The following is a 27400-nucleotide window of genomic DNA, read 5'->3' on the forward strand; positions in this document are numbered from 1 at the left end:
AGTACTAAGTTTAGACAATAGGTTTATTTAAAATATGGGAGATTGACTCTAATTTTTTATGCAGTCTCTCATCATGCCTAGATCCTCGAGCATTTAATAAAGTGACAATTTTGGCTGAAATTTTCCCAAAATTTCTAAAATTCCCAGGGTTATTCTTTGGCATAACGTCGCTGATGCTGGATTACAGATGATTTGTGACTGAAAATTTTCCCACATACACCACATTCATAGGGTTTCTCTCCTGTATGAGTTATCTGATGTCGTTTAAGGTTCCTTTTTTGGATGAAGGTTTTTCCACATTCACTGCATTCATATGGCTTCTCTTTACTATGAATTTTTTGATGTTGAGTAAGAGATGAACGGTCAAAGAAAGCTTTCCCGCATTGATCACATTCATAGGGCTTTTCCCCAGTATGAATTCTCTGATGTCGATTAAGATGTGAACGGTCAAAGAAGGCTTTCCCACATTCGTCACATTCATAAGGCTTCTCTCCAGTATGAATTCTTTCATGTATAGTAAGGGATGAACAGTCAAAGAAAGCTTTCCCACATTCATTACATTCATAAGGTCTTTCTCCTGTGTGTGTAATTTGATGTCTCCGAAGGCTACTTATATGTCTGAAGGTTTTCCCACATATATTACATTCAGAGCCTCTGTCCTTATTGGAATTTTTGGAGGTATTTACTGAAAATTTCTTGAAATTTTTCTCTTGGGAAAGAGAATTTTCCAACATCTTCCCTTCTGAGTTTTCTCTTTTCTTCTCCAATCTAACCTCAGGTGCCGTAATTTCTCTTGTGGATTTTTCTGTTAATATCTCTGTTGATTTTATTTCTTTTGAAATGTTCTGCTTTGGAACTGACTTATAGGTCTTAGGCTTTTTCTCCCAGCCTGAAACTAAAGGAAAAGAATATAAATTAATATAGGAATAATAAGTATAATAAAGAACATAAATTAATATATTTTGTGCTGTTTATAATAATCTAATAGAATATGAATATTGATTCTAAAAATGTCTACTGAGTCACTGTGCAAGTATCAACAGGACTGAAATTAAGGAAATGGAATAATGCAAAGAGCTAAGAATTAAGGAAAGGGAAAAATAATCAGCAAGGTAAACAAAAAAATATTATTGAGCTTATTTAGAAACAGAGTTTACATTTTAGCATCCTTAAAAGTGGGGGAACCTGACAAGTATGAATAACAAGGAATACACAAGGGTGAGGACGTGATTTGGAACATATAGAGAGATAAGGGGTATGCAGTTAAAAATGAGAGGAATCAGAAGCAATATGGTTAATGAAAAACACATTTCCCATGCCCACCAATACAAGGTGGGAAAAAGGCATCCCTGATTGGGTCTATCGCAAAACAACTCAGTAGGCTTCAGTGTCACCAAGCGTTCTCACTAAACACCTAACCTATTATTTTCCTGAAATCACTGGCAGTCTCTTACTCACCCAAAGAGGTATTTCTTGGGACTTCTCTCCCTTCAGTTCCTTGCACATCAAGCATCCAAGGCTCTTGTCCTTGCTCCAATTGAAAGATCACATCAGGTTTGGAAATAGGGAGTCCTGTTTATAGAGAAGGGAATGAGACTTAGCAGTTTGTCCTGGAGACACAGAATTTTCAGAGAAGTCAATTCCAGCCCTTTTTCTGCAAAGAGAAGGGAAATATATTTATCTAATGTGAAAATTACTGTATAATCTAGTACGCTTTTACTTTATATGTGAGTAAACAAATGCTAACGCAAAGTAATTTATGTGCAAGAACTGACCGGGATGAATCCATTTTTTTCTAACTCCTCCATTTTCCTACCATAACTTGCTACCACCCTACTGGGTTAGGACAGGATAGCAAAGCCAGAAGTTGAATGGGTTTCTGGAGGAGGCTCAAGGCTTATTTCCAGAACCTCTGGGAATGGAGAATAGTAAAAGAACAAAATGGGACAAGAGGATGGAATAACAAATGAAACCACTTATTTTCAACCTGATCCACCATGGATCTTTCAAAAATGATTAGAAATCTTTGACCTGAATCACAAAGCAAAACTCAGATGAACAAATGAAAAGCCGCACAAGTCTTAGCAATTTCCTCTGAGACACCCACATCCCTTGAACTGTCATGGTAGTGGCCCCTCCCTATATTTCTGAAACTTAGGGTGAAGTTATCCTTACCCAATGACATAAGGTTTCTATAGTTCTCCAACATCACTTCTCTGTACAATTCCCTTTGTGCAGGGTTCAGTTGCCCCCACTCCTCCTGGGTAAAGTTCACAGCCACATCCTTGAATGTAACTGATTCCTGAAACAAATACATTCTTGTTCATCCATGGACTCCTCACTCCTGGGGAAAAGGAGTTGATAAAAAAGCACTTAAAAGAGTTAGATGGGATAGACAGAAAGTAGGTCAAATAATATTTAAGGCTTTCAGTCCTGTGTACTGTGAATAAGGAGTAAAGCTGAAAGCATTTTGTCTCCAAGTCAACTGAGGGAAGTCACACTGAGGGAAGGCAACAGAGGAGGAAATATTCCTTACATAGTTTTTCATGCACCAAAATGGGGTCAGTTTCTTAGAGATGAAGAACTGGGGAATCTTGTTCCTAGATGGATAAACTGAGCAGAGAAACTTCATAATGAGGGAAGAAAAAGGAAGCCATTCTAGAAATTGTAACTACATTTTAGGAAAGATCAATTTACCTGGGACCTGGTTGTCAGGAACACAGGAGCCATTTCTTCTTCTGTATTCTCCTCTTGGAGATAGATAAAGTCAAGCGAATGCGAGCTAGGGGAAGAAAGAGGACATGAGGGATCTGATCTTGTAATTCCCAGGATCATCAGACTAAAACACTATAAATAACAGTTTTGGTGTGATTACACACAGGATAGATTAGAATGAGCCCAGACAGAGTTGTCCTGCCCTTTCCTTGGATAAGATGCAAGAAAGGATCAAGAAGATTATGGCTTGCCAAATTCTTATTCCCTGGCTTGTAGAATATTACAAGGAACAGGGAGTTGTTTCTGAGACAGGAAACATGCCCTAAATTGAGAGAGCTATTATTAACTGGCTACGTGATTTGAAACTTAGACCGCAATGTCTCAGTACCGATAACTTCCTTTAATTAAAGGAGGGTAATTCTTATTCTCTTTCCTGTTTCACACACTTGAATCAAGAGTTTGATTTCCAAAGTGGCCACATGGACATATGACATTAAGATAAAAGAGTAAATTGAATAATTGTGCCAGTAATTATCTATATGACCAAAGGCAAATCCTTTAGCTTATTTATTATCTATGAAATGAGACTAAAAAAGCAACAGGAACAATTATAAAAACTACTTGCCCAAATCTGTTTCATTACTTTTACTAATACCTCATCTATCAAAGAAACACTGAATCTCAGAATTGGAAAAGATACTCAGAGGCGATCCAGTTCAGTTTGTACTTAACCAAAAATACCTTAAAAGCATACCTGACAAGCAATCACTCTTGTGAGAACTTCTAGTAAGGAAGAACCTGTTCTCTCTTAAAGCAGCCCATTCTATTTCTGGATAATTTCAATCATTGGAGTTTTATTTTTTCTTACTAAATCTGCTTCTTTATAACTCCCACCCTATTGTTCCTTGGCTTCTCCAAACCAAATGAGTCTAATCCTTTTCCACAATAAGAGTTTTCCATATCTCCTCTTAAAACAGTTCCCCCAATTATTCCTTGTATGGCATGCTCTCTAAACCTTTGTGGATACAATAAGCAAATATATGAATAGCTGAAATCCCTCTTCCTTTCCATCATGCTTTTTGGTCTCTACCTTTTCTAGTGATTTTTAGTTTTTTCTTAATTATGAACTTAAGCACAAAAGATTCTAACAAAAAAAGCCAAAAAATACTTCGTATGAAACCATAAATTCTTATGTAGGTTTTAAAAATCATATATTATAATTGTGTGGTAAGAAACAATGAATATGAATAACAGAGAAAATCATTTCCTTCCACTGTTGAGCCACAAGTGCCAGTTTCACTTTCTCCCAACCTCACCACTTTCTTCCCCCAAATGACTCCTCTCCTTTTCACCAACTTCCTTTTCAGTCTGTTTTCTAAAGAGATTCCCAATCCTGAACCTGAAAGATAGGCTCTGAAAGCAGAGAGCCAATACCAAGGTCGTATTGCAAGTCTTCTGGACTGGCAGATTCTACATTGCTGAGGGCCACCTATCTGGTTTGGATGCCTCTTGACTTCTTCCCTGGACTACCCCACCATTAGTTTATATGCTATCTCCAAGGTCCTAAATTCCTCTCTACATTTGTATTGATAAATATGGAGATGTTTAACAGAAATGTACATATTTAACCTATATTGGATTGCTTGCTGTCCTGGAGAAGGGGAAGATAAAACAGGAAGAAAAATTTGGTACACAAAGTCTTACAAAAATGAATGTATGAAATTATATGTGTTTTAGGAAAAATAAAATACTACTAAGGGGGGGGAAAGAGTCCTTGTATGTTATAGTGAATGTTCAATTTAGCAAGTGTAAGGGTCCAAAGAGGAAACACAGACAGTGCAATCAGGAAGTACTAAGACCTTGAAGCCTGAGATCCCTGAATGTGATTTTCTGTCCCATGAGGAAGGTCTGAGAAAAGAAATGAGGTGTTTAGCCTAGAAAAGAGGAAATTTAGGAAAAATGTGACAGCTGTCTTCAAATATTTGAAGGATTTGCATGGAAGAGAGATTAGATTTATTCTACTTGTCTTCAGTGGATAGAATGAGGAGATTACAGTAAAGCAGGATTGCCTTGTAGATGAAAACTCTGGTGGCATTGAGATCCGAATCATCAATGGGAGGCGTCTTCTTCTCTGATTGGCTGTGCGTGTGACCTCATAGACCCTATATAAGCTGTGAGACCAGGAAGTAGGTGGAGTTTTTTACTATAAGTTTACTAGGAGATAGTCAGGAGCTCACTAGGAGTGAGCAGGTCAGAAGGGTAGGATGTCAACATGTGGAAAAAAAGATCTTCAGCTTGCATGTGACTGTCCTTGTCCGTAAAATCACCGCTGATGAAGTGGTGGCCAGAGAGCTCTAAAGACCTCTGACTGAGATAAGAATGATATAAGCACTGTACTAAACAGTGGCCAGAGATTCTTCTGAGGGCCTGAGAATTAGGAGTGACTGGTAATAGTGGTTCTTGAGTGGGAAACCACCAGCAAGAAAGAACAAAAAGTTGCTCCTATGATTGAAAGGGAAGGAAAAAAGCTGACAATGATGAAGATAGACACTAGGATCCCTCGTTGTGTTCAGACTTGTATTAAGTGAAAAATCAGCATTTGAAGCTTTGTTTGCTTCAATGTATGAATGTCAAGCTTTATATCCAGGCCTGAGTTTGAAGATTCAGATGATCATGTTGAAGAATAATATGATACGGAAGCACATAAACCAGGACAGAGGATTTGTCTGATATTTTATCTCTAACAAGGATTATCTCTTTTAACTATAGAATATACAATTGCATATGAAACCACAAATCTTCATTATATGTAGCTTGGAATTTTTTTTCTCTATATTTACTTTTTTTAAAAAAAGCTTTTATTAATGTCTTTTGTTTTGTATATCAGTATCGTTTCCCTCAATATCCTTCCCCTTTCACTCCTAAAAAGCTTCCTTGTATAACAAATTTTTTTTAAAAGGAAGAAAAATTAATGCAATATACCAAAAAATCTGAAAACACATGAAATACTTGTGGATCTTTTATCTCTGCAAACAGAAATCTCTTCTCCATTTTGGCTCTAGGATGAGATAGTCTGTACTCTGGAAAAATCACTTTGGCAACTGTAAGAAGAGATTAGAGAGAGGAAAATCCTGAGGCAGAGAGCCACATTAGTAGAAAGTTACTGCTAAAGTTGAAGCAAGAAATAATAAAGGCTACTTATTATACTAGGGTCCCTACCCTCTGAATAGAAAAAAGGGAAAAGATGAGAGTGATGTGGGAGAAGGAATCATATGAACTGGCAAATGAATGGATGGGAAGAGTGAACTTTCAAAGTTAACATCAAGGTTACAAATCTCACTAGAAGGATACCTGATGTTATTTAGGGCTCAGCTTTTTAAACTGTGGTTTGTGACCTCATGTGGGGTCTTGTAACTGAATATTAGTGAATAGTGAATTATGATTTATTATCAAAAAATGTTTGATTGTATAGCTATTTTTAAATACTTATTTACTTAGGATTATAAGTTTTAGAAGCCCTGCTTGAAATAGGGAAGTACTTTTTTTTTTTTTTTTTTTTTTTTTGCTGAAGCAACTGGGCTTAAGTGACTTGCCCAGGGTCACCCAGCCAGGAAGTGCTAAGTGTCTAAGGCCACATTTGAACTCAGGACCTCCTGACTTCAGGGCTGGTGCTCTATCCATCTAGCTGCACTGAAATAGGTAAGTTCTAAAAAGGGATAGTTGGGGCAAAACGTAGCTAGTTCACTGTTAGCCGTATTGATTTTGAGGTGCCTATGAAATATCCAGTTGGAAATTTCACACAGGCAAATAGAAATGTGTAGTTGAAACTCAGGAGAGACTAGGTGTAGACAGATAGATTTGGGAGTCATATATATTTAGAAATTATCATTAAACTCCTAGAAGTTCATGAGGTCACTGAGTGAGAGTGTGAAAAAAATTTTAAAAGGTTCAAGACACTTTGGATAATACCCAATTAAGGGGCATGATATTGATGAGGAACCAGCAAAGATAACTGAGGAAGCCAGATGGGTAGAAGAAAAAATAACAAAGAACAAAGAATTTCACAAAAGAACATAGAGAACAGTACCAAATATACCATAAAGGTTAAGTAGGATGAAAACTGAGAACAGATCATCAGTTTGATCAATTAAGAGATTATTGGCAATTTTAGAGTAATTTCCATCAAAATTAGAAGACAAGTTGTAAAGGGTTAAGAAGTGAAAAGACAGAAAATAAAGGTAAGAGTAGTGTGACTGTACAAAAGAGTGTGCTAAGATCTAGTGAGATTTTTTTGGAGGAAAGGGAGGGTCTGGAGTATGTTTTAGGCAACAGGGAAGGAGTTAATAAATAAAGACAGCCTAAAGATTGGAGAGAGATTACACATTTAATTTACCAGAGAAGACAGGAGATGACAGAATCAAGAATATATGCATAGTTTGGGGGAAGAGATGAATTCAGTTTCAGACATGATAAGCTTAAGATGCTTCTAGAATATCTAGATAGAAAATTTCCAAGTCAGATGGAAATGTCTAACTGGAGTTAAGATGTTTTAATAAGTAGAGTCATCGTTCATGATAGATTAAAACAAGGAAGAAGAGAATGTGGGATGACGTATTTTGAAATGTAGAGAAGCAGAGAAGGCATACATAAAGAACCAACCACATGTGGTTTTTTTGTTTTTTTTTTTTAGTATAACATAAGGAGAAATCTTCAGTTGAGAGGATGAGAGGGAATTATTTATTTTCACATCAATCACCAAAAATAGAGAACGGTCATCAAGCTCAACAAATAGAGCAAAATGGTCTATCATGTCCTACATATGTTCTCTTGGAAGACAACAAATCTTTCTTATACTCATATTAAATTGACAGTTGATTTGCTAATCCTCAGCACAGTACCACCTAACACCACTGCTATCTTCTTTTTCTCACCATTACTGAATGACTTCCCAATTGAAGGTACCTATGGATCTTATCATCATTCTTGGAAGCAAATGCTACTTTTTTTTCAGATATGGCCCAATTCTTCTCTCTTCAAGGATAGCTTTGTGCTTCATGTAGCCCCAAATACTTAATGGTATTCTTCTTGACGCTTCTTCCTTTGTTGTCTACTAGATTTCTTTATTCTTCTGCTTCTATGCACTGGTGAAATTTTCCTATCTTTTCACATTCTTTTTTCCCATTTCTTCATTGAGAGTATTTCTTCTATTCTCCTGAGAAACATTTTGTTCAACCTGATAACTTGCAACATTAGAAACCAGTTCCTCTTGCCCCCTTCCACATTAAAAAAAAAGAATTCATATGCACAAAAACATTTATAGGAACTCATTTCACAAGTCAGAAATTGGAAACTAAAGTCTATTGGGGAATGACTAAATAAGATGTGGTATACAAAGGTCATGGGCATATCGTGCTGTAAGAAATGACAAAATGAATGGTTCCAGAAGAACCTAGGAAACTAGGAAGATCTCTATGAACTGATGCAGAATTAAGTAAGAAGAACTTGAAGAACAATTTATACTTTTCACTTTCCCTTCTAGAAAGAAAATTTGGATTTTGTAGTTACATAGGTGTTATATGGTATTGATTACATCAAAATTCTGTGTTCCATACTTACATGAGGCAAGTTCCTTTTGATTCTGTGTTATTGCACATAAAGAAACTGAAAGGATAGGAAAGAATAGGACATGATTTCTAAACGTTTGCTCCTTTTGGCAATTTGTTGAAGCCTACGTACCACTTCTTAGGAAATCAACTATTCTAAAATATAGGCAGCTAGGTGGTGCAGTAAATAAAGCATGGGCCCAAAGTTGGAAAGACTGAAGTTCAAATCCAGTCTTTCATTCACTAGTTTTGTGACCATAGCCTAGTGACTTAATCTCTTTATCTCAGTTTCCTCCACTATAAAATGAGGACAATAATAGTATCTACCTCTCAGAGTTGCTGTGAAGACTAAATGAGATAATAATTGTAAAGCACAGTGCCTGGCATATAGGAAGCACCAGATAAATGTTTAGTTACCATTATTATCAATTTTTTTTTTCAAAAATAAGTTCATGACTGGTGCTAAGTGGAGAATCAAGAGTATATTATACACAGCAACAAGATCGTGTGATAATCAACCGTGATGAACTCGGCTCTTTTCAACAATGAGGTGATTCAGGGCAATTCCAAGAGACTTGTGTAGATCTGCATCCAGAAAAAGAACTATGGAGACGACTAAATATGGATCAGAATATAGTATTTTAACCTTTTTTTCTTCTTATTGTTTGCTTTTCCCCCCCTTTCTCATGTTTTCTAAGAGGGGTCAGGAACAGTGGGAGAAAAATTTAAAACAAGGTTTTGCAAAGATGAATGTTGACAACATGCTTGCATGTATCTGGAAAAATAAAAAGCTATTAAACAAACAAAAAAATTAACAAGTATATGGTTGCCAGGCTAAGACCCCTGGTAGAAGATATGTGTTACTGCATCTCTTATCTTTAAAGTTTAAATGGGCAAAGAGGCAGTAACTAACTAGGATAAGTATTAAATAAATGTTTCTATTTCTTGCCCTTGTCTTCAAATATTTAGGTCAAAATTTCCACCAAGGTTTTTGCCCTTTTGTTTTATTCCAATCATGCCTTGTTATACGCCAAAGCTGAGTTACTTCTTTCAACTATTTTCTCTGATCATACTTGTGAGCTACTAAAGGATTTTGGAGCAAATCATATAATCTGCTGACTGAATCTAATCTTAACTTGTCCCTCACTCACTGCAGCACAGGACTCCTTTTATCCTCTCTCTCAGATAGGATCTCACCTCCTCCTACTTTCCTTATAAGAGGTATGCACTTTGAGTTACTTCTATTTCTACGTTAAAACTCTTATCACTTCCCCATTTGTATCTTTTTTTTGGCTTGTCTCTAAAGAAAAAGGCTAGTCTTCTTCTTGACAAAGTTAATCCTTCCACCTGTATTCTTGATACTCATTCCCTCTTGTATCCTCTGAGAACTTGCACCCACCCCTTATCATTCTTACTTTCATCTTCAGTCTATTCTTGTTCACTAATTCTTTTTATGACCCTTATATGTCTGGGTCTCCCTTGCATCATTTAAAAGTCTTCACTTGACTTTGCTATTCTCTCAAGCTACTATCCTATACTTCATGGCCAACCTTTTAGGAATATTTTCCTCACTACCACTAATTTCTCAATCTCTGGCAACCTTGCTTTCAGTTCTACATATTGATTGAAAGGTCCTCTTTAAGGCTACCAATGATCTCTTACTCTTAACTTACTCTTAAACTGCTAAATCCAATACCTTTTCTCATTTCTCATCCTGGGTAGTCTCTGAAATTTTTGCTATTTCATTATCCCTTTCTAATAATCTCTTTTTGCAATACTACTATTCACTCCTGATTCTTTTACTACTTGACTACTACTTCTCAGTTTCCTTTGCTGGATCACCTTCCTCACTCTGGAGTCATACTAAGGATTCTATCCTGATTCCTCTTCTCTCCTTAGGCACTTCTGGTGATCTCAACAAGTTCCATGAATTAGATTATCATTTCTTTGTAGATAAGCTATCTATGAATCTCTCTTGGCCTAAACTCTCTCCTAAGTTTCCAGACTCCCACCTTCAACTGCTTAGATGACTTATCAATTTGAATGTCCCACAGGCATTTCAAAATCAACATGTCCAAAATGGAACTCATCAAACAAATCTACTATCCAAATTTCGCCATTTCTATTTTTAATTGTATTTAATTTTTTTTTTCAATCAGTAAAAATCCCTCTCACCTCAACCCTCTCCTCCCACTCAAAGAGAAAAAAAGACAGACCCCATTACAAATATGTATAGTCAAGCAAAACAAATTTCAGCATTGATCATGTCCAAAAAATATGTCTCCTTCAACTCTATCATGAGGTAGGTAGTGAATTTCATCATTAGTCTTCTGGAATTGTACTTATTCTTTATATTTATGAGAGTTTTTTCAAAGTTTTCCCTTTTCTCCTTTCCCTTCTTACTCCCTAGTGAGTGAAATATATTTCTGTAACCAACTTTGTGTTCTTCCCTCTCTGTCCAATTCAAGTAAATGTGAGTCATGTCAATTGCTCTCTATTCTTTGTTTATAAGATGTCTCCTAGAGCACCCTGATTATATAATTTCCCCAATCTTTCTTTCCCCTTAGCCCCCTCCCACCTAGTATATTCTTTCCCCCCTTCTTTTCATTCTCTTTGTAAAACCATTAACATAATAGAACCACTTCAATTAGACTTAATTTCTCTTTAGAACTCCTCAAGATGCCAGGGTTCAAAAAAATCTTAAGTATTATTTCTTCATATTAGAATAGACAGTTTATCCTTGTTTAGTCTTTTAACACTGTTTGTTCCCGTTTGTTTTTTAATGGCATATAATATTTGTAGATCGCCACTCCTTAGAGTGTGGCTGCTAAATCATGTGTGATCCCAACTATGACTACTTGATACCTCAATTCCTTCTTTCTGGATATGGATAAGGGAAATCTCCTTCTGGAATCTCTTGTTAATTCTCTTTCCAATTATTTCTTCCATTACTCTCATTTAATTTCCAGTATTTTTTCTTTAGTGCTTTTATTTCACTGATAAAAACATTTTAGAACTTTTTAAATGTCTAGCTTCATCTCTTCATGGAATTAATTTGTGCTTGAGCTTTTTTGGGTTTTTTTAAGGCTTTGTTTATGGTTATCTTGGAGTCATTTTCTTCAGGTTTGTTTTTCTTTTTTCTTTTGACCTAAGAGCTATTGATTTTGAAATAATGTTCCTCAGAATTTTAATTTTGAAGTTTTTTTTAGAAGACTGATAATTTTTTTTTTTTAATTTCCATTTTATCCTCTGGTTCCAAGAAATGGAGACAGTTAAATTTTTTTTTTCTTTAAGTACAATATCTATGCTTTTTTTCAGATCATGGTAGTCCAATGATTCTTAAATTTTTTTTGGCCTTTGGACTTTATTTTGTTATTTTTTTCTGGTCTCATGGAATCATTATCTTCTATTTAATCCATTTGATTTTTGAGGGAGTTTATTGCATGGGCAAGGTTTTGAATCTCTTGTTAATTCTCTTTCCAATTATTTCTTCCATTACTCTCATTTAATTTCCAATATTTTTTCTTTAGTGCTTTTATTTCACTGATAAAAACATTTTAGAACTTTTTAAATGTCTAGCTTCATCTCTTCATGGAATTAATTTGTGCTTGAGCTTTTTTGGGTTTTTTTAAGGCTTTGTTTATGGTTATCTTGGAGTCATTTTCTTCTCTAGATTAGTGTCTTCAATACCCCTGTTCCCATGATAGTTTTTCAGGGTGAGACTTTTTTGTTCTTTTGTTTGCTCATTCTTCCAGCTTATTTTCTGACGTGATGTTAGGACCAGGCTTTTGCTCTTCTGTGGAGGTGGTCTAGATGATCTTCTTGGGACACTGAATTTTGTGTTATCCCAAGGAGAGCTCAGGTTGAGGATCTATAAGCTTTCAAGTGCTCCCAAGCCAGACCAATGTCTGACCCTGGACAATGTCTGGCATTGCCCTGCTGGTCTGAACTCTGCAAGTTTCTGCCCTAAATCTGGGTGTAAGTAACAAAGAGACCCTGCTCTACTCCGAGGTGAATGGGACTGATTGGATGAAGTTTTCTCACTTTATGAAATTCCCAGAGCCAGAAAATCAGGTCTTGAACCTTGAATTACATGAAGTCACATGATCTCTAAAAGATCAGACCTAAGTGACAGGAAGTTATAGGAAGTGATATGACCCACGGGAAGCAGACAATATTGGCGAACACTGGTCAAGGATATTTACTTCCTTTTAGTGTATCCAAGCCCAAAGCTTGTCAGGTTCCATGAGCACATGGTAGGAGCTGAGATGGCTTCCAAGTGTGTGGCTGGACTTCTCCCTGCAGGGATTAAATAAATGCATTCTCTTTATGCCGGAAGATGTCTCTGATTTGTGCAACTGAAGAAGGGCTCTAGCACCTGTCCACACATGGGGTCATACTGCTGCTGTTTGCTTCTGAGCTTTCTCCTTTCCAACTAGGATCCTTGGCCGCTTCTGAAAACTGCCACTCCTAGACAGGTTTTGCCCTGGATCTCAATATGACCTTAACACCTCTTATTTCTATTCCTTATCTTCATATTACTTCAGGTCCTCATTACCCCTTGTCTAGACTATTGCAATAGCTTTCTCATTAGTTAATGCCTCCAGTCACCATATAGCCACCAAACTGATATTTCTAAAACAGATTTCACCACTACTGCCGGAGTCAACAATAAGGTTCCAGGATGGACTCAACTTCGATAGTGCTATATTGAATGTGTAAATGTTAGTATGGGCTGAGAGTGGAAGAGATTAGAGAAATGAAGGTGATCTAAATTAGGGCTTCTTAAAACTTTTTGGTAGCATCTTTTTGACCCAGAATTTTTTATATGATGCATCTTGAATCTGAGCCAAGCTACTTCTGGTAGCCTTTATGCATTTGAAGTGCAAAGCATGTTGTGTAAGGCTACAAGGAAGTTCTTCCAGAAACACCTCAGATTCATTGTGGGTTTGATTTTGAATTAATTTTTGGTTATTGAGTTCAGACATCTTTTACTATTGCCAAATTTAAGAGTTTAAGACTAGACCCCTGAAAAGTTAAGATGGTTTGCCTAGCATCACACAGGTAGGTTGTATTAGAGATGGGAAGTGAATGCTGATCTTCCTGCTTCTTCTACAACTCCCATGTTCTATCCATGATACCATCATCCTGCCTCCAACAGTAAGGAAAATAGTTCAAAATTGAGAGTACCTTTTAAAGAAGCAAAAACAAAACAAAACAAATCAGCCCATCCTCCACAAGAGATCTTAAATCGCAAATTCGATCATGACACACACACACCCTACTCAAGTAACGCCAGTGGGTCCCCATCACCCACCAGGACCAAAAACAAAATGCCCTGGCATTCAAAGCCTTTCACAACCCGGTATCCACACGCACCTACACACAGTCTTCAAAACAAGCCACACTGGCTCTTCCACAAATAAGGAAGCCCGTCTTCAGGCTCTTCCATGCCAGGAAGCCTCCCTGTCTACCACTTTCTGGCTTCCTACAAGTCCCAATTAAAACCCCATTTTTTAAAGGAAGCCTTCCCTAGCCTCTAAGTGCCAATCCTCGGATAATTATTAGCGATTTACCCAAGTAGCTTCCAACAGCAAGGCGAATCCCAAATTAGTCTGTTCCTTTAGATTGCAAACTCCTCGAGGGCAAGGGCGTGTCTTTGGCCTCTTTTTGTACCGCCGGGGCTGAGCATCGAGAGGCGCTAGATCAACGTTTACTAACTATAGAGAGGATGGGGCAAGAGGCAGTCAAGGCTCGAAGGCCCGAGGATGGCGGCCCCGCGCCCCCGGCTCCCGCAAGTCTCCGGTTCCCTCTGCGGCAGCTGGGCACGGGATGCTCCCGGTGTCGGTGGTCTCCCGGGGGGGACTCGGAGAGGCTTCGCGGGGCTTTCCCCGCCCCCTTCCACGCCTCAAGGCGGGCATACCCCATTGCCCTGCGGCCCCTCGTGACACAATCACCCGAGACATGCCGCGAACGCAGAACGGACTTTACCTCCAGAACGAAGATTGTTCAGAGGCCAACACTGACTGCACCTGCCGCGCCGCTTCCGTTTCGGGAGTTTTCGGCCGAAACGGATTCTGGGAAACTGGATCTCTGAGGGATTCTGGGAAATGTGGTCCCAGCTGGACCTCTCTTAGCAGAGGTGATGTGTCGAGACTCAGGAATTTACAACAGGATTGTTACGTGTGTTTGCTTTATTTTGTGTATTCGTTATAAGAATGGGATTTTATTTGAAGGAGGCTGTGTCCATTCTAAAAGAAGGTAAATCCAAAGATCTTGGGATACGATATTCCAAAATGCAAAAGTACCGAACAGGTTTGGAGAAGGTAATAGTAGTGATGCACAAGTGGAAAAGAGCCGGTGAAGCATTTTAAAAATGCATAGCTGTAAATTCAGTGGTTCTTCTGCTTTCGGTTTTGTTAATCATTCCTTTGGTTTTTAGGGTTATTGTTTTTCGATGTTTAGCTGGGGGCTTTTGTCCTGTTACTTTCCCAGGGTTTTTTATTTGCAGTGGTATACCTTATTCATTGATCCCTTGTTTCTTGAATTGATGAAAGTGTTTAAGGATATAAACTTTCCTTTTAAGAACCACTTTGGGGCAGCTTGGTGGCGCAGTGGATAGAGCGCCAGCCCTGAAGTCAGGAGGAGCTGAGTTTAAATCTGGTCTCAGACACTTAACACTTCCTAGCTGTGTGACCCTGGGCAAGTCACTTAACCCCAATTGCCTCAGGGGCAAAAAACCAAACTACTTTCACTGTAATCCAGAATTCTTGCAAATTGTATGTTGAATAGATGAGTTTTTCTGCAAGTCTTAATTAATAAAACATTTGTGGGTACACCACAGGCAGAAAACCTAAATGTAGACAAACTTGATGTAAAACTGGTAATTCTGATGCTGAAAATGTTATAAATAATCGCTCAAAAGAAAACCTTACTGATGCTGAGTGAAATGAGCAGAACCAGGAGACCATTATACACTTCAATAATGATACTGTATGAGGATGTATTCTGATGGAAGGGATATCTTCAACAAAGAGAAGATCTAATTCAGTTTGTGAGGGATGTAGAAGACCTTTACCCAAAATGACTACTCAGAGATCACTCAGTAGAAAGCAGAAAAGTTATTTATTAATAAATTCTCATGAGAATGAGCAATTCCACTGCGAGGAGGGAAAGAAAGAAAGCTCGCAGTAGAAGAGCTAAAAATTTAGGAAAGATATAGTTTTTATAGGTTTGGTTACAAAGGATTACATCATAGGTTGGGGAGCATTGAGAAATAGGTGCCTTCTCCCCTAATTGAATGTTAAAACATTGGTGCCAAAGGCAGATTAGAACGGAACGCTTTGTTCCCTGATTCCGAGAGGAATCATCAGTCAGACCTTCAAACTTCAGATTACTGAGTTGACAGCATTTAATAATCTAAATATTGATAATACTGAACAAGGATAAATGTCATCATTTCTGGTTAAGTAAATATATCTAAAGTTTTAAGTAAATATTGGCTTACTTATGCAAGTCACAGAGACATAGAAATAATAAAAAATTCAGAAAAAGAATTTAAACATTCCTTTAAGTTCTTCACTTTATCTCTCCATTCCACACAACTTCCAATTGAGCAATGATGGACAAAATCAGCTACACTGAGAGAAAGAACACTGGGAAATGAATGTAAACTGTTTGCATTTTTGTTTTTCTTCCCAGGTTTTTACCTTCTGAATCCAATTCTTCTTGTGCAACAAGGGAATTGTATGGTTCTGCACACACATATTGTATCTAGGATATACTATAACATTTAATATGTATAAGACTGCCTGCCATCTAGGGGAGGGAGTGAAAGGAGGAAAGGGAAAAATCAGAACAGAAGCGAATGCAAGGGATAATGTTGTAAAAAATTATCCATGCATATGTTCTGTCAATAAAAAGTTATAATAAAAATAAATAAATAAGTAAATGAGTTTTTATGCTAGCTCTTTTTGTGGTAACCAAAAATTGGAAACTACAAGTACTTCTATTGATAATGACTGAATGCAATTCATCTATAAATATTTACACATTTATCATGCTGCACAAGAAAAATCAGAACAAAAAGGGGGAAAAAGTGAGAAAAAAAGCAAGCAAACAACAATTAAAAAGGTGAAAATACTATGTTGTGATCTACGTTCAGTCTCCATAGTTCTCTTTCTGGATGCAGATGATTTTCTCCATCACAAGTCTATTGGAATTGGTCTGAATCACCTCATTGTTGAAAAGAGCCAAGTTGTGATAGAATATTATTGAACCATAAGAACTTAATATGCTTAAAGGAACTGTAGGTAACAAACCAATATTATTAACAAGTTTACATGCATATATATGGATATGAACATGGCCTCCATCTAGTAAATTCAGTCAGTTGCATAAAACAATGGAATTTCCCCACCCAGACTGTATAAGGCTATTCCTAATCAAGCAGTGGCCTTATGGTCAGCCCTATGGCCAACCCCACCTCACTTCCTTCTCTAAGGGAGATAATTTTTGCCACCCAGGGAAACAAGAAGTGGAGGGCAGAGACTGGAGCTACTCTCCCATTCTCAAAGGGTGCATCAGGCTAGAATTATATTTATTTACTTTTAAAAAATATTATTTGTCTAGGAAAACATGATTTTCAGATTTAATCTAACTTCTGATAGCTGTGTCATTATTGGGGAAAACAGGACACCATACTTTGTATTCAAGTCTTGGTTCATTTCCCACCAAATACCAGTTCCACACATAAATACACATAACACTTAATCAAGAAATAAATTTATCCAAATCGATAGCAAAAGAGAAGTCAAAGAAAGCTTACTTATATTAAATTATACTCTAGACAATATAGAGTGAAGATCTCTCCATCATCCAAGAGGAAGAATCCAAGATATCACCCAAGGGAAAGTTTCTTGAAGTCTCTCCGCTAACAAGGTAGCAATAGAGACATGATCAAGACTGTGGGCTCTTTTCATGTCAGCTTCTTCCCAGAGCCTATTTTACTTTTAGCAACCTGAATCAGGTTTAGGCAACTTCCATCTTCACTCTCAAAGCTTCACACCCAAAACACCTGAAGCAACTGCAGAACCAAAGTGACTTGGAGAAGACTCCAAGAATGTTGAAGGGACTGGAGCTCTCATCAACTCCATCCCATCTTTCAAACAAGAGTGGGACCTTGATAGCATTAATATGGGGAAATGGGCTTTGAGACTAGGGTGATATTGGAATATGTTATTCCATTTCCTTTCATGATTTCTAGTGGGTGCAGAATAATCTTGAGTCATTCAAACTTCCTTCCCTTTATATTTGGAGGTCTTTGCCCCTTCCACACCAGGCATTCATGGAATTCATTGCTTGTCATTTTAATTGTTAAATTTAACCATTATTATCCTTGAAATGAAAAGTTTAGGGGTTTTTCTAGGGTCAATCTATGGATTATTTTGATTGGTGTTTTGTTTTTTTGTATTCAGAAGTTCTGAAAAAAAAATTTTTGTATTATTTACTGCATTGTAGAGCAGATTTTTCAATTTGTCATATTCTTTGGGGAGATCTATGATCTTTAAAATGTCTTTGCAAATTTTGTCTTTGAGATCAATGCCTTTTGCTTATATATAGATATATTCTTTTTTTAAAATCATTTTTATTCTGAACTTAAACATCAAATAAAATGGGCATTCCATATACACAGAACAGAAAGAGGATTACCCCAATTATTCTGCATATCTATTACATACAGTTTGCATTCTTTTAAAATGCAGAATTAAATTTAGCATGTAAATTTCAAAGCTGTTCTACTTTACTGTGGGGGCAACCTTCCTTTTGTTCTCTTAGAAGTAACTGTACTGGAATCAGGAAGATCTGAGTTCAAATTTAGCCCCAGACATTTACTAGCAGTATAACCCTGACAAATCACTTATCTGTCATTGCCTGAGTTTCCTCAACTGACATAAAATGCAAGTAATAACAATACCTGCTTCCCAAGGTTGTTGTGAAAAACAAATAAGATAATATTTGTAAAACAAAAAAAATCACTTAGCACAGTGTTTGGCACATAGTTGACACTATGTAAAGGTTTATTCTCTTACATACCTCTTTCTGTGTATTTTTGAAAAAAAAAAGATTTAGTGACCCTCTTTTATTTTTAAAAAATATTCTGAGATACTTTATCCCTAATTTATCTCTTTCTCCAAACAGCTCATCCCCCAAATTAAAAAAAATAAAATAAAAACAAAGCTGTTGTAATAAATATGCAGAATCAACACAAATTCCCACATGGAAATTTGTCTGAAAGTGCACATTTTAATATATAACTTGAGTGGATCAAGTCCCTCTCAAAAAATGGGTAGCTTAATTATCAGCTGCAATTATCAGTGCATTAATTAGCATTCTTGAGGCCTTCAAAGTTGTGTTTCTTTATAATGTTATTATATAAACTGCTTTCTAGCTTCTGTTTAACTTCATTTTGTATGAGTTGATATAAGTCTTCCCAAGTTTCTATAAAACAGTCCCTTTCATCAATTCTTATAGAACAATAGTATTTCAATGCAATGATATGCAATAATTTGCTCAGCCATCCCACAACTTATGGAGATCTCCTTATTTTCCACTTTTTAAAAAGAGATGCAATAACAATATTGCACTTATGGGTCCTTTTCCTTTCTTTGATGTCTTTGGATTATATAACTAGTAGTGGTATTACTGGGTCAAAGTCTTAATTTAGCAAATTTTTAGATATGGTTCCAAATTATTTTTAAGAATTGTTGTACTAATTAATAATTCCACTAATAATAAGTTGATGTGCTTGTTTCCTCACACTCCTTTTCTCCACAGCCCTTTTAAGAATTATGATTTTCATGTGTGGGATGCAGCCAAAATGGTAATAAGGGGAAATTTCATATCTCTACAGGCCTACTTGCATAAAATAGAGAAAGAGAAGGTCAATAAATTGGGCTTGCAACTAAAAATGCTAGAAAAGAAACAAATTAAAAACCCCCAGTCAAACACTAAACTTGAAATTCTAAAAATAAGAGGAGAGATCAATAAAATTGAAAGTAAAAAACTATTGAATTAATAAAACTAAGAGTTGGTTCTATGAAAAAAGCCAACAAAATAGACAAACCCTTAGTAAATCTGATTAAAAAAAGGAAAGAGGAAAATCAAATTGTTAATCTTAAAAATGAAAAGGGAGAACTCACCACTAACAAAGAGGAAATTAGAGCAATAATTAGGAGTTATTTTGCCCAACTTTATGCCAATAAATTCGACAACTTAAATGAAACGGAAGAATACCTTTGAAATAGCCCAGGCAATAAAATTCAAGACAGCCGCAATGAGGAAAATTTAGAATTTATTTGGTACCGAGCTCGGGATGGAGTTCTGATCGAATTCCGTACCTCACAGAACTAAAGACAGCCTTATAAGCATTTTTTGTTTGGCTTGTTACATTTTAATCTGTGATTCGCATTTTACAACAGGAACATGGGGGTTTTATAGGATAAGAAGAGAATCGCACCTGGGCAGATGTTTTAACATAGATAGAGATAGGTTTCGACTACCACCCTCCAGGTACCACCCTCCCGGAGCAGATACCCTTAAGAGCATTGTTGAGCCGGCCCTTTGAAGTGCAAAAGAAGTCCCCCAATCTAGCTGAGCAAACATTCTTCTGCTGACCCAAGGCAGAAAGGAGGGCCATTTGTCCATTTCACCTTAAAAAATATAGCTTGCCCAGATTAACAGAGGAAGAAGTAAATAGACTAAACAGTCCCATTTTAGAAAAAGAAATAGAACATGCTATTAACCAACTCCTTAAGAAAAAATCCCCAGGACCAGATGGATTTACATGTGAATTCTACCAAATATTTTTTTTTTGTATATTTCTAGTTGTCTCAATTTGGATATCCCATAATACAAACTAAACACATCTAAAGTAGAATTCATTATATTCCCCCATAAAACACACCCATCACATAACTTTCTCCATTTCTATCAATGGCACTGCAATCTTTTCAGTCAACTAGATCTTAACTCTTCATACTCTAACCAATTTCTATATCCAACCAATTTCCAAGTCTTGTCAATTCCACTTCCATATATCTTTCTTAATTGTCCTCTTTTCTCCACTCACACAACTAATCACTCTAATTAAATAACTAATAATCTCTGACTTGGAATATTACAACAGCTTCCTAATTGATCTCTCTTGCTTCTTAAATCTATTTTCTATCTAGCCACTAAGCTGATATTCCTAAAAATGCAGTCCTGACCATGTAAACCCAAATCAAAAATCCTGAGTGGCTCCCTTAAGCATCTAGTATAAAATACTTAATCCTCAGCCTGGCATTTAAAGGGAACTCGCCACAATCAGGATCCCATCTGCCTTTTCAATCTTATTTCATATTGCTCTTCTTCATATATTATCCATTCCAGTCAAATGGGCCTATTGCATGTTTCTTACAACATTTCATCTCTCACTTCCTTGGCTTTACACAAATGGTTCCACAAATGGTACATATCTGTATACTTTCTTCTCATGTCAGCTTTATAACATTACTAGCTTCCTTCAAAAACACAGCTCAAGTAGGTACTAAGGCCTTATGAAACTTTTCCTGAACTCTCCCCATCTTTAGCACTTATTAGCATTTTGTCCCTCTTCAAATTCTATTACTTTGTGTTTGCTTATTTTTATACAAGTTGTATTTCCCCATTAGAATGCCCTTGAGGGCAGGGACTATTTTGTTTTTCTATCCCCAGTGCCTAGTAGAGTGCTCTGCACCTAGTAGGCAATTGTTTGAAAAACTAAATAGTGAATGTAAAAGAAATGAGCTGAAAGTACAAGCAGCCACGATTGGGTACAAGAGAATCCACAGAAATCATATTCAGAGAGTTAGGAAGAGAATCTGGCCAGTACATATTATAAATTTAACTTCTCAAGAAGAGACACTTTGGTAAATAATGGGAAGAAAATGTGAAGGCAATTTAGAACATTCCAAACTTGTGAAGAAAGACAGAGACTGAATCTTGGGGGAAGACATTTTGGAGATATTGAAGGAAAACAGAAAAAAAAAAAAAATCAACTCAAGCTATATGAGGAAAAAAACAGGAAAAAGGACTTAAGAAAGAAGAAAGGATTTTAAGAACTTTCAAGACGAAAGCAGTAATTAGCCCCCCAAAAAGGTAAGGAAAACGAATGTGTGAGAGTATCTAATAGCTGTTTAGAGAAAAATAAGTTAGGTCTGGCTTTCAAGATGTTAAGGGGCGATAAAAAGTAATAATGGCAGTCAATCTGTAAAGGATGTAAAAATATTTAAAGACATAAGAAGAGGATCAACTACTGGTAAGAATGGAGAGCAGGGGAAATTTTGCAATGACTTGCATTAACTATGATGTCTGGTTTTAGCCAAGTATGGCCAAGCCATACTTGGCTATGGCCAAGTAACTGTATGCTCCAAGTGCAGGCTGATCTTGTTATGCTCTGAATAAAATTATTATAGCCACCCCTTTCCCTCCTTGCCATTATGACTGGAAATTGAGCTTCACATATCATTGTGAAACAATGAAGGATAGAAAAGAAAAACAATATCCAGGTCCTGCCATTCTGACTCCATCCTTGTCCAAAACTATCCTGGAATAGAAATGTTATCTTGCCTCCTGCCTAAAAACCTAAGTTAAAGTCCCTATCTATCCAAGAATGATCCTCCTCCCTTGTCTGACAGGAACTGAACCACAATCCAAGGTTGTAACTCCTCTCTCCCTTCTCTCCATGAAGTAAAGACAACAGCTGTAAAATGTTAGACTAATTGCCTTCTCAGCTCTGGGTTCCTGGTTGCAAACCTTAATTAGGTAAAAAAAAAAAAAAAAAAATCCCTATAAAAGTCTTCCGCCTCAGTTCCTCAGTGCCGAATGATGTTGAACACGAATTCCATTTGGTCAGCTAGTCTAAACTCTCCACATTAAAAGATTAAAAACCAATCTCTGTCTTGCCTCAGTTTCTCTGGCATTACAATCTCCCTTCTTAAAAGAGAAGGTAAAAAAAAAAAAGCTTAAAGAATCCTTCTCCACATTCCATGGAACAAGGAAGCATTCCTTTAAAAACAAAACAAAACAACCAAAGAAGGAACATTTATCCAAAGTGGTGCACAGCAAAACAAACAGAATTAGGAGAATGTACATGACTACAATGTAAAGGAAAATATTATTAAAAGAAAATCAGATTCTAAGTAATCAAAAGATAGAGCCTTTGGATCACAACATATTATTTTCACCTTTTGTTGTTGTTTGCTTGTTTTTTTTCCTCATTGTTTTATCTGATTTTTCTTGTAAGAAACAGAATATCTTACCAATAACTCCACTGACCCACTGATGAATACAGGAAAAATTTATTTTACATTCTTGCAAGAATGGGTGCCTAGGTGAGTAAATATACCTTTGAAACTCCAAAGGCAGTATTTTATTTCCTATCTTGAAGCTCAAATTCCTTCTCTGATTCCCCATTAATTGGATGTAACAGAAATTAGAAGACATGAATCTCTATCTGTCATTACATAGCCAGTTCTTGCTCCCTAAGAACTTACATTCTAGAAGGGGGAAGGTAATAGAAGAGAGCTAAAGGCAGAGAAAAAAAGATTTGTGTCTGGAGGAAATTGCAAAAGATGAAATGACAGGAAAAATGTGCTCAAAAATCTCCAATGGCCTCTAGGATAAAACACAAACACTTTTCTTGGCATTTTAAACCCCCTTAAAACATGACCAAAATGCATTCTTCCAGGTTTATTCTACTTGACTCCTCTTTAATTTCTAGGCAACTCTCTACATTCACAGAGGAAATTTCCTCAGTTGGGAGTTTCCTCTACATATGAAATCACAGGTCCAGTACCTCTCATCCTTTAATTAAATAATTGCTCACATTGCTAATATTTTACAATTATAAAGTTTTAAATATATTATCTACTGACCCTATCCTGTGATCTCTTGCAGAATATTAGCTCACTTCATGAAGAGAAATAGAATATAAATAATTTGAGAGTGTGGAGTATTTTTTTATGTTTATATTTGTAGCTATGTATGATAGCAATTTGCACATAGCACTTAAAAAACCAACCAACTTTGTTCCTACTCGCTCAATGACTAATAAGGAACCGAAATGTGGCTCAAATACAGGTCTTTCTTATTCTAAATTCATTCTTTCTACCATACACCTGCTGTGAGGGAATTTAAATATGCTGGAATGATCAGTATTGGGACTTTTTTTTTTATGGATAATTTGTTGTTGTTAATTCTGAACTTGATAAAACATCAGCAAAAGTGAACACTGCAAAGAACAGAGAAAAGGGGCTACTGGTGAGGTAGAAGAGGAGGAGAGTGGTTATTGTTTGGAAGGGGAGTACACTTCCTGTAAAACACCAGATATTTGCATAGAGGTTCTTTCTCTTTTCTGTTTCAGTACCACTGAACCCTCCTAGAAACTTCGATTTAAGGAGTTTCACTAGAAATCTATCAAGAGAAACTTGCTTCTACCTACATTTCAAAATATTTCTAAAGTGAGACAGCCTTTGATCATTAAACAGCGCATATTTGGCTGGCTAGAGTTTTGTGCGAGGGATACATATCAACAAAAATTTTGTAATTCAACCCAATTAGAACACATTTCTTTTAGCCATGCAGTAGCTGTTCCTTCCCTTTCCTCTCCTTACCTGAAGAAAGTTCCTCAGCCTCTCCCTGTTGCTGCTCCCTTTGAAGTTCCTGCAGCTCTTCAGTGCTGAGCTCTTCTCTGTGATTCTCCACTAACTCTTTGATGTCTTCATCACTGACCTCCAGGCCCATGGACTTGCCCAGAGACACAATGTCCTCCACTACTGGGCTAGATTCAGCATCAAAGTCGCTTGGAGTAACAGCTTTGGGCCACAGTTTCCTCCAGTCTGAGTTTATGGTCTTCTAAGAGACTGCCCGCCAGGCCTTAATTATCAGAGAGACACAATGGAAGATATTGAAATGGCCCTTCCAGAACACACTCAGTGTTAACTCGGTATCCGAGGTCACCTCGAAGCATCTCTGGAAGAGGGCCTTGGTATATAGTTTTATAAAGTTTGAGATGATCTGCTGGTCCATGGGCGCGAGCAGAGGAGTTGTGTTAGAGGGCAAGACCTTCAGAGTTATAAAATTAAACTCCTCCAGCAAGTTGTCCTTCAAGCCTGGAGGGTGCGCAGGAGCACTGTCTGAGATATCAGAGCTCTCAGAGGCAGGTTTTTCCCCTGCAAATATCTCTTTACACTAGGGCCAAACACTTTGTTCATCCATTCGACGAAGAACTGCCGGGTTACCCACGCTTTGCGGTTGGTTCTCCACATTACACTTAACTTGCTTGAAAATTCTGGGGTTTTCACTATGACAGATTAAAAGAGGCTTAAATTTTAAATTCCCACTAGCATTCCCACACAACAACAGTTAGCCTGTCCTTCATGGGCTTGTACTCTGGCAATGCTTTCTCTTCTCCAGAGATGTAGTTTTTGTTAAGTATTTTCTTCCAAAATAAGCCAGTCTCATCACAATTGAAGACTTGTTGGGGAATACTCAGGGGTCCTCAAACTTTTTAAACTGTCCCTCAGACTGTTGGAGGGCTGGACTATAGTAAAAACAAAAACTTTGTTTTGTGGGCTTTTAAATAAAGAAACTTCATAGCCCTGGGTGAGGGGGATAATCATCCTCTGCTGCCGCATCTGGCCCGCATGCCATAGTTTGAGGACCAGAGTCACCTAAAGTCATTAGCAAAGGTTTTGGCAGTTTCTTTGTTGACACTGGCTGCCTCTCCATGCCTCACTACAATGTGAATGCCAATTCTCTTTTTTAAATTTATCAAACCATCCATGACTGGCTTTAAACACTTCACTTTTCTCATCACTTGTTTCTGGTTTGTCTTTTAACAGATCAGCATGTAATCGATTTGCTTTCTCAGAAATTATTGCTTCAGAAATACTATCACCGGCTGTTTTTCATTGATCCAAACGTATAAATCTTCCAGTGAATGTGGCCTTTGCTTTGTCACAGCCTTCACACCTCTAGCAACACTGGCTCTTTTAATAGCTTCTTTATTTTTCACTCTCGTGTTCTAGGCATTTTGTACTCGGCAGCGAGATGAGAAACACAGCGATCCCGTTCATACTTAGCTATTATCTCTTTTTTCTGTGCTAGAGTAGTTCTCACTAACTTTTCCGCTGAATGGTATCACTAATCTTCGAACTCATGACTTGTAAGACAAAAAAACAATAAATTTGAAATAGAAAAAAAGCACGAGAAAGTGCATAGCAAAATCTGTGGGGTTCTGCACTGAGCTCAAATTACAGTGAGACTAACTCCTCAGTCTTTGGTCTAGAGAGACGGGATGCAGGACATCCTCTCGATGCATACAGATTTTTAGCAAGTGTGTTGAGTGCCAAGTGCTGTGGAGCGCTGAAGCTTTTTTTCTCGTCAAAATACCAAATATGAGTTTCAAAGCCAATGAGTGAAGGTATGACTGTAATAAATTCAACACCTCGGTTTCAAACGGCGTCTTCCTCCACCCATTGTAAGCTCTTGAACTAGGTAAGAACTTACTGGATTTAAGATAGGTGATAATGAGCCACGGATGGGGAGATATTGGACTCTGTAAGACCGATAGGTAGGAATGAAAAGTGACTGGGGAGAAAAAAGGTCAAGTGGTCTAAAGGATGGAAAAGAAAGTGGCAGGAAGAGGAGAGAGGTCACCGGTACTGGCTGGCGGCGGGGGGGCGTGGGTGCGGCCAGTGCCTGGCTCCTTCCACCCGCACACCTGAAGGCACAAGCCTAGAACAAATGGAGGAGGGGAGAGTGGAGGCGAAAGTCTCATTCAAGGCTCAGGGGGAGAGAAGAGGCTCCTCGAGCCCACGCCAGAACAATTCACGCAGGCTTCTGGTGACACAATCATACACACAGCCACACGAGCTGGGGCGCAGAGCAGCCTTTACCTCCGGACCGAGGCTGGTCCACAGGGAACTGCGCCTGCGCATGTTACCCCCAAGGCCAGCCCTTAGTTTCTTCAGACCTCTGTTTCCTGCTCCCGGACTCTATTTCCCATAGGCCCTAGGGACGCTCCGCGCCCCAGTCAGGCTGGAAGTAAGATCTGAGAAGTTGAGCGTGTGCATCAGCGAGGCTTAATGCATTCTGGGTAATGTAGTCCTGCATTCTTGGTCGGAACAGATCCCTTCCCTGGTAATTCAACCTTTTACTTTATCACCACTCCTTCGCATTCACAGAAATATAAAGGCTTGCTTCAAGCGATGGTTCCTCTGGTTTAAATTATCTTGTCTGACTTTGCTTATTGATATGTAACACCCGCTCCGGACTGCTCTTCCCAAATCCAAGCGTATCAGTGCAGCGTTGGACACTGATTATTTAAAACTTTAGCGGGGGAAAAAGTACATTACACACAGATATTATAGTCGGGGGCGTTCAACAGCAAACTAGGAAACTTCAGACTAGCGGAGAGCTAGCATTACTCCCCTCAACTAGCACTGGCACTTTCAGTTTGGGTGCCCAAAGGCGTGATGATTTTCAGGTTCCAGAGTCTGCACTTCTCACGCTAGAAGCAGCCAAGGGAGAGTTCCTAGCAAAGTCATTTATTTAAATGGTTCTTCCTCCTCTCCCCGTTTCTCCTCCACGGCCTGCTCCACTACCACAAGACCACATGCCTTTCTCTTTCCCTTCCTGTTCTGGAAGCATTTGTTGTTACTGTTCAGTCAAGACACCACGTGGGGTTTTCTGGGCAAAGATCCTGCAGAGGTTTAGCATTTCTTTCTCCAGCTCATTTTACAGATGAGGAAAACTGAGGCAAACAAAGTTAAGTGACTTGCCCAGGTGTTACAACTCGTAAGTGTTTGAGGTCAGATTTGAACTCAGGAAAGTCTCTCTGACTCTCTATCCGGCACTTTATCTCCAGTTATGCCAATTTTTTGGAATGAAGTTTTTTAATCCACTTGCCCACTTTCTGGACCAAAAGGCCAGCACTTTCCCATGTGGGTGTTTTTCTCCATTTAGAATATAAACTACTTGAAAGCAGAGACTATTTT

General features: G+C 37.7%; 1 protein-coding gene across 1 annotated transcript; it reads right to left on the bottom strand.

The window, feature by feature from the left end:
• Positions 1-5: 5 nt before the first annotated feature.
• LOC127546504 (zinc finger protein 2-like) lies at positions 6-24428 on the bottom strand. Its single transcript, XM_051973582.1, has 7 exons — positions 24332-24428; positions 24014-24214; positions 14310-14421; positions 2698-2782; positions 2176-2302; positions 1459-1572; positions 6-895 (listed from the first exon to the last, which is right to left on the bottom strand). The coding sequence occupies exons 1-7, from the start codon at positions 24426-24428 to the stop codon at positions 150-152; spliced, it is 1482 nt and encodes a 493-aa protein (XP_051829542.1). The 3' UTR covers positions 6-149.
• Positions 24429-27400: the final 2972 nt, after the last annotated feature.

The sequence above is a fragment of the Antechinus flavipes genome, chromosome 2 (assembly GCF_016432865.1).
Source record: "Antechinus flavipes isolate AdamAnt ecotype Samford, QLD, Australia chromosome 2, AdamAnt_v2, whole genome shotgun sequence".
Lineage (NCBI taxonomy): Eukaryota > Metazoa > Chordata > Mammalia > Dasyuromorphia > Dasyuridae > Antechinus > Antechinus flavipes.

What these genes read in the sequence shown, in the direction of transcription:
- LOC127546504 (XM_051973582.1), bottom strand. Translation starts at nt 24,428, where the DNA reads ATGGACCAGCAGATCATCTCAAACTTTATAAAACTATATACCAAGGCC. An exon ending in GGATACCGAGTTAACACTGA is followed by an intron (nt 24,215 to 24,331) that starts GTGTGTTCTGGA and finishes TGTGGCCCAAAG; the next exon opens with CTGTTACTCCAAGCGACTTT. An exon ending in GGCTGAGGAACTTTCTTCAG is followed by an intron (nt 14,422 to 24,013) that starts GTAAGGAGAGGA and finishes CACATTTCCCAG; the next exon opens with AATCCCTCAGAGATCCAGTT.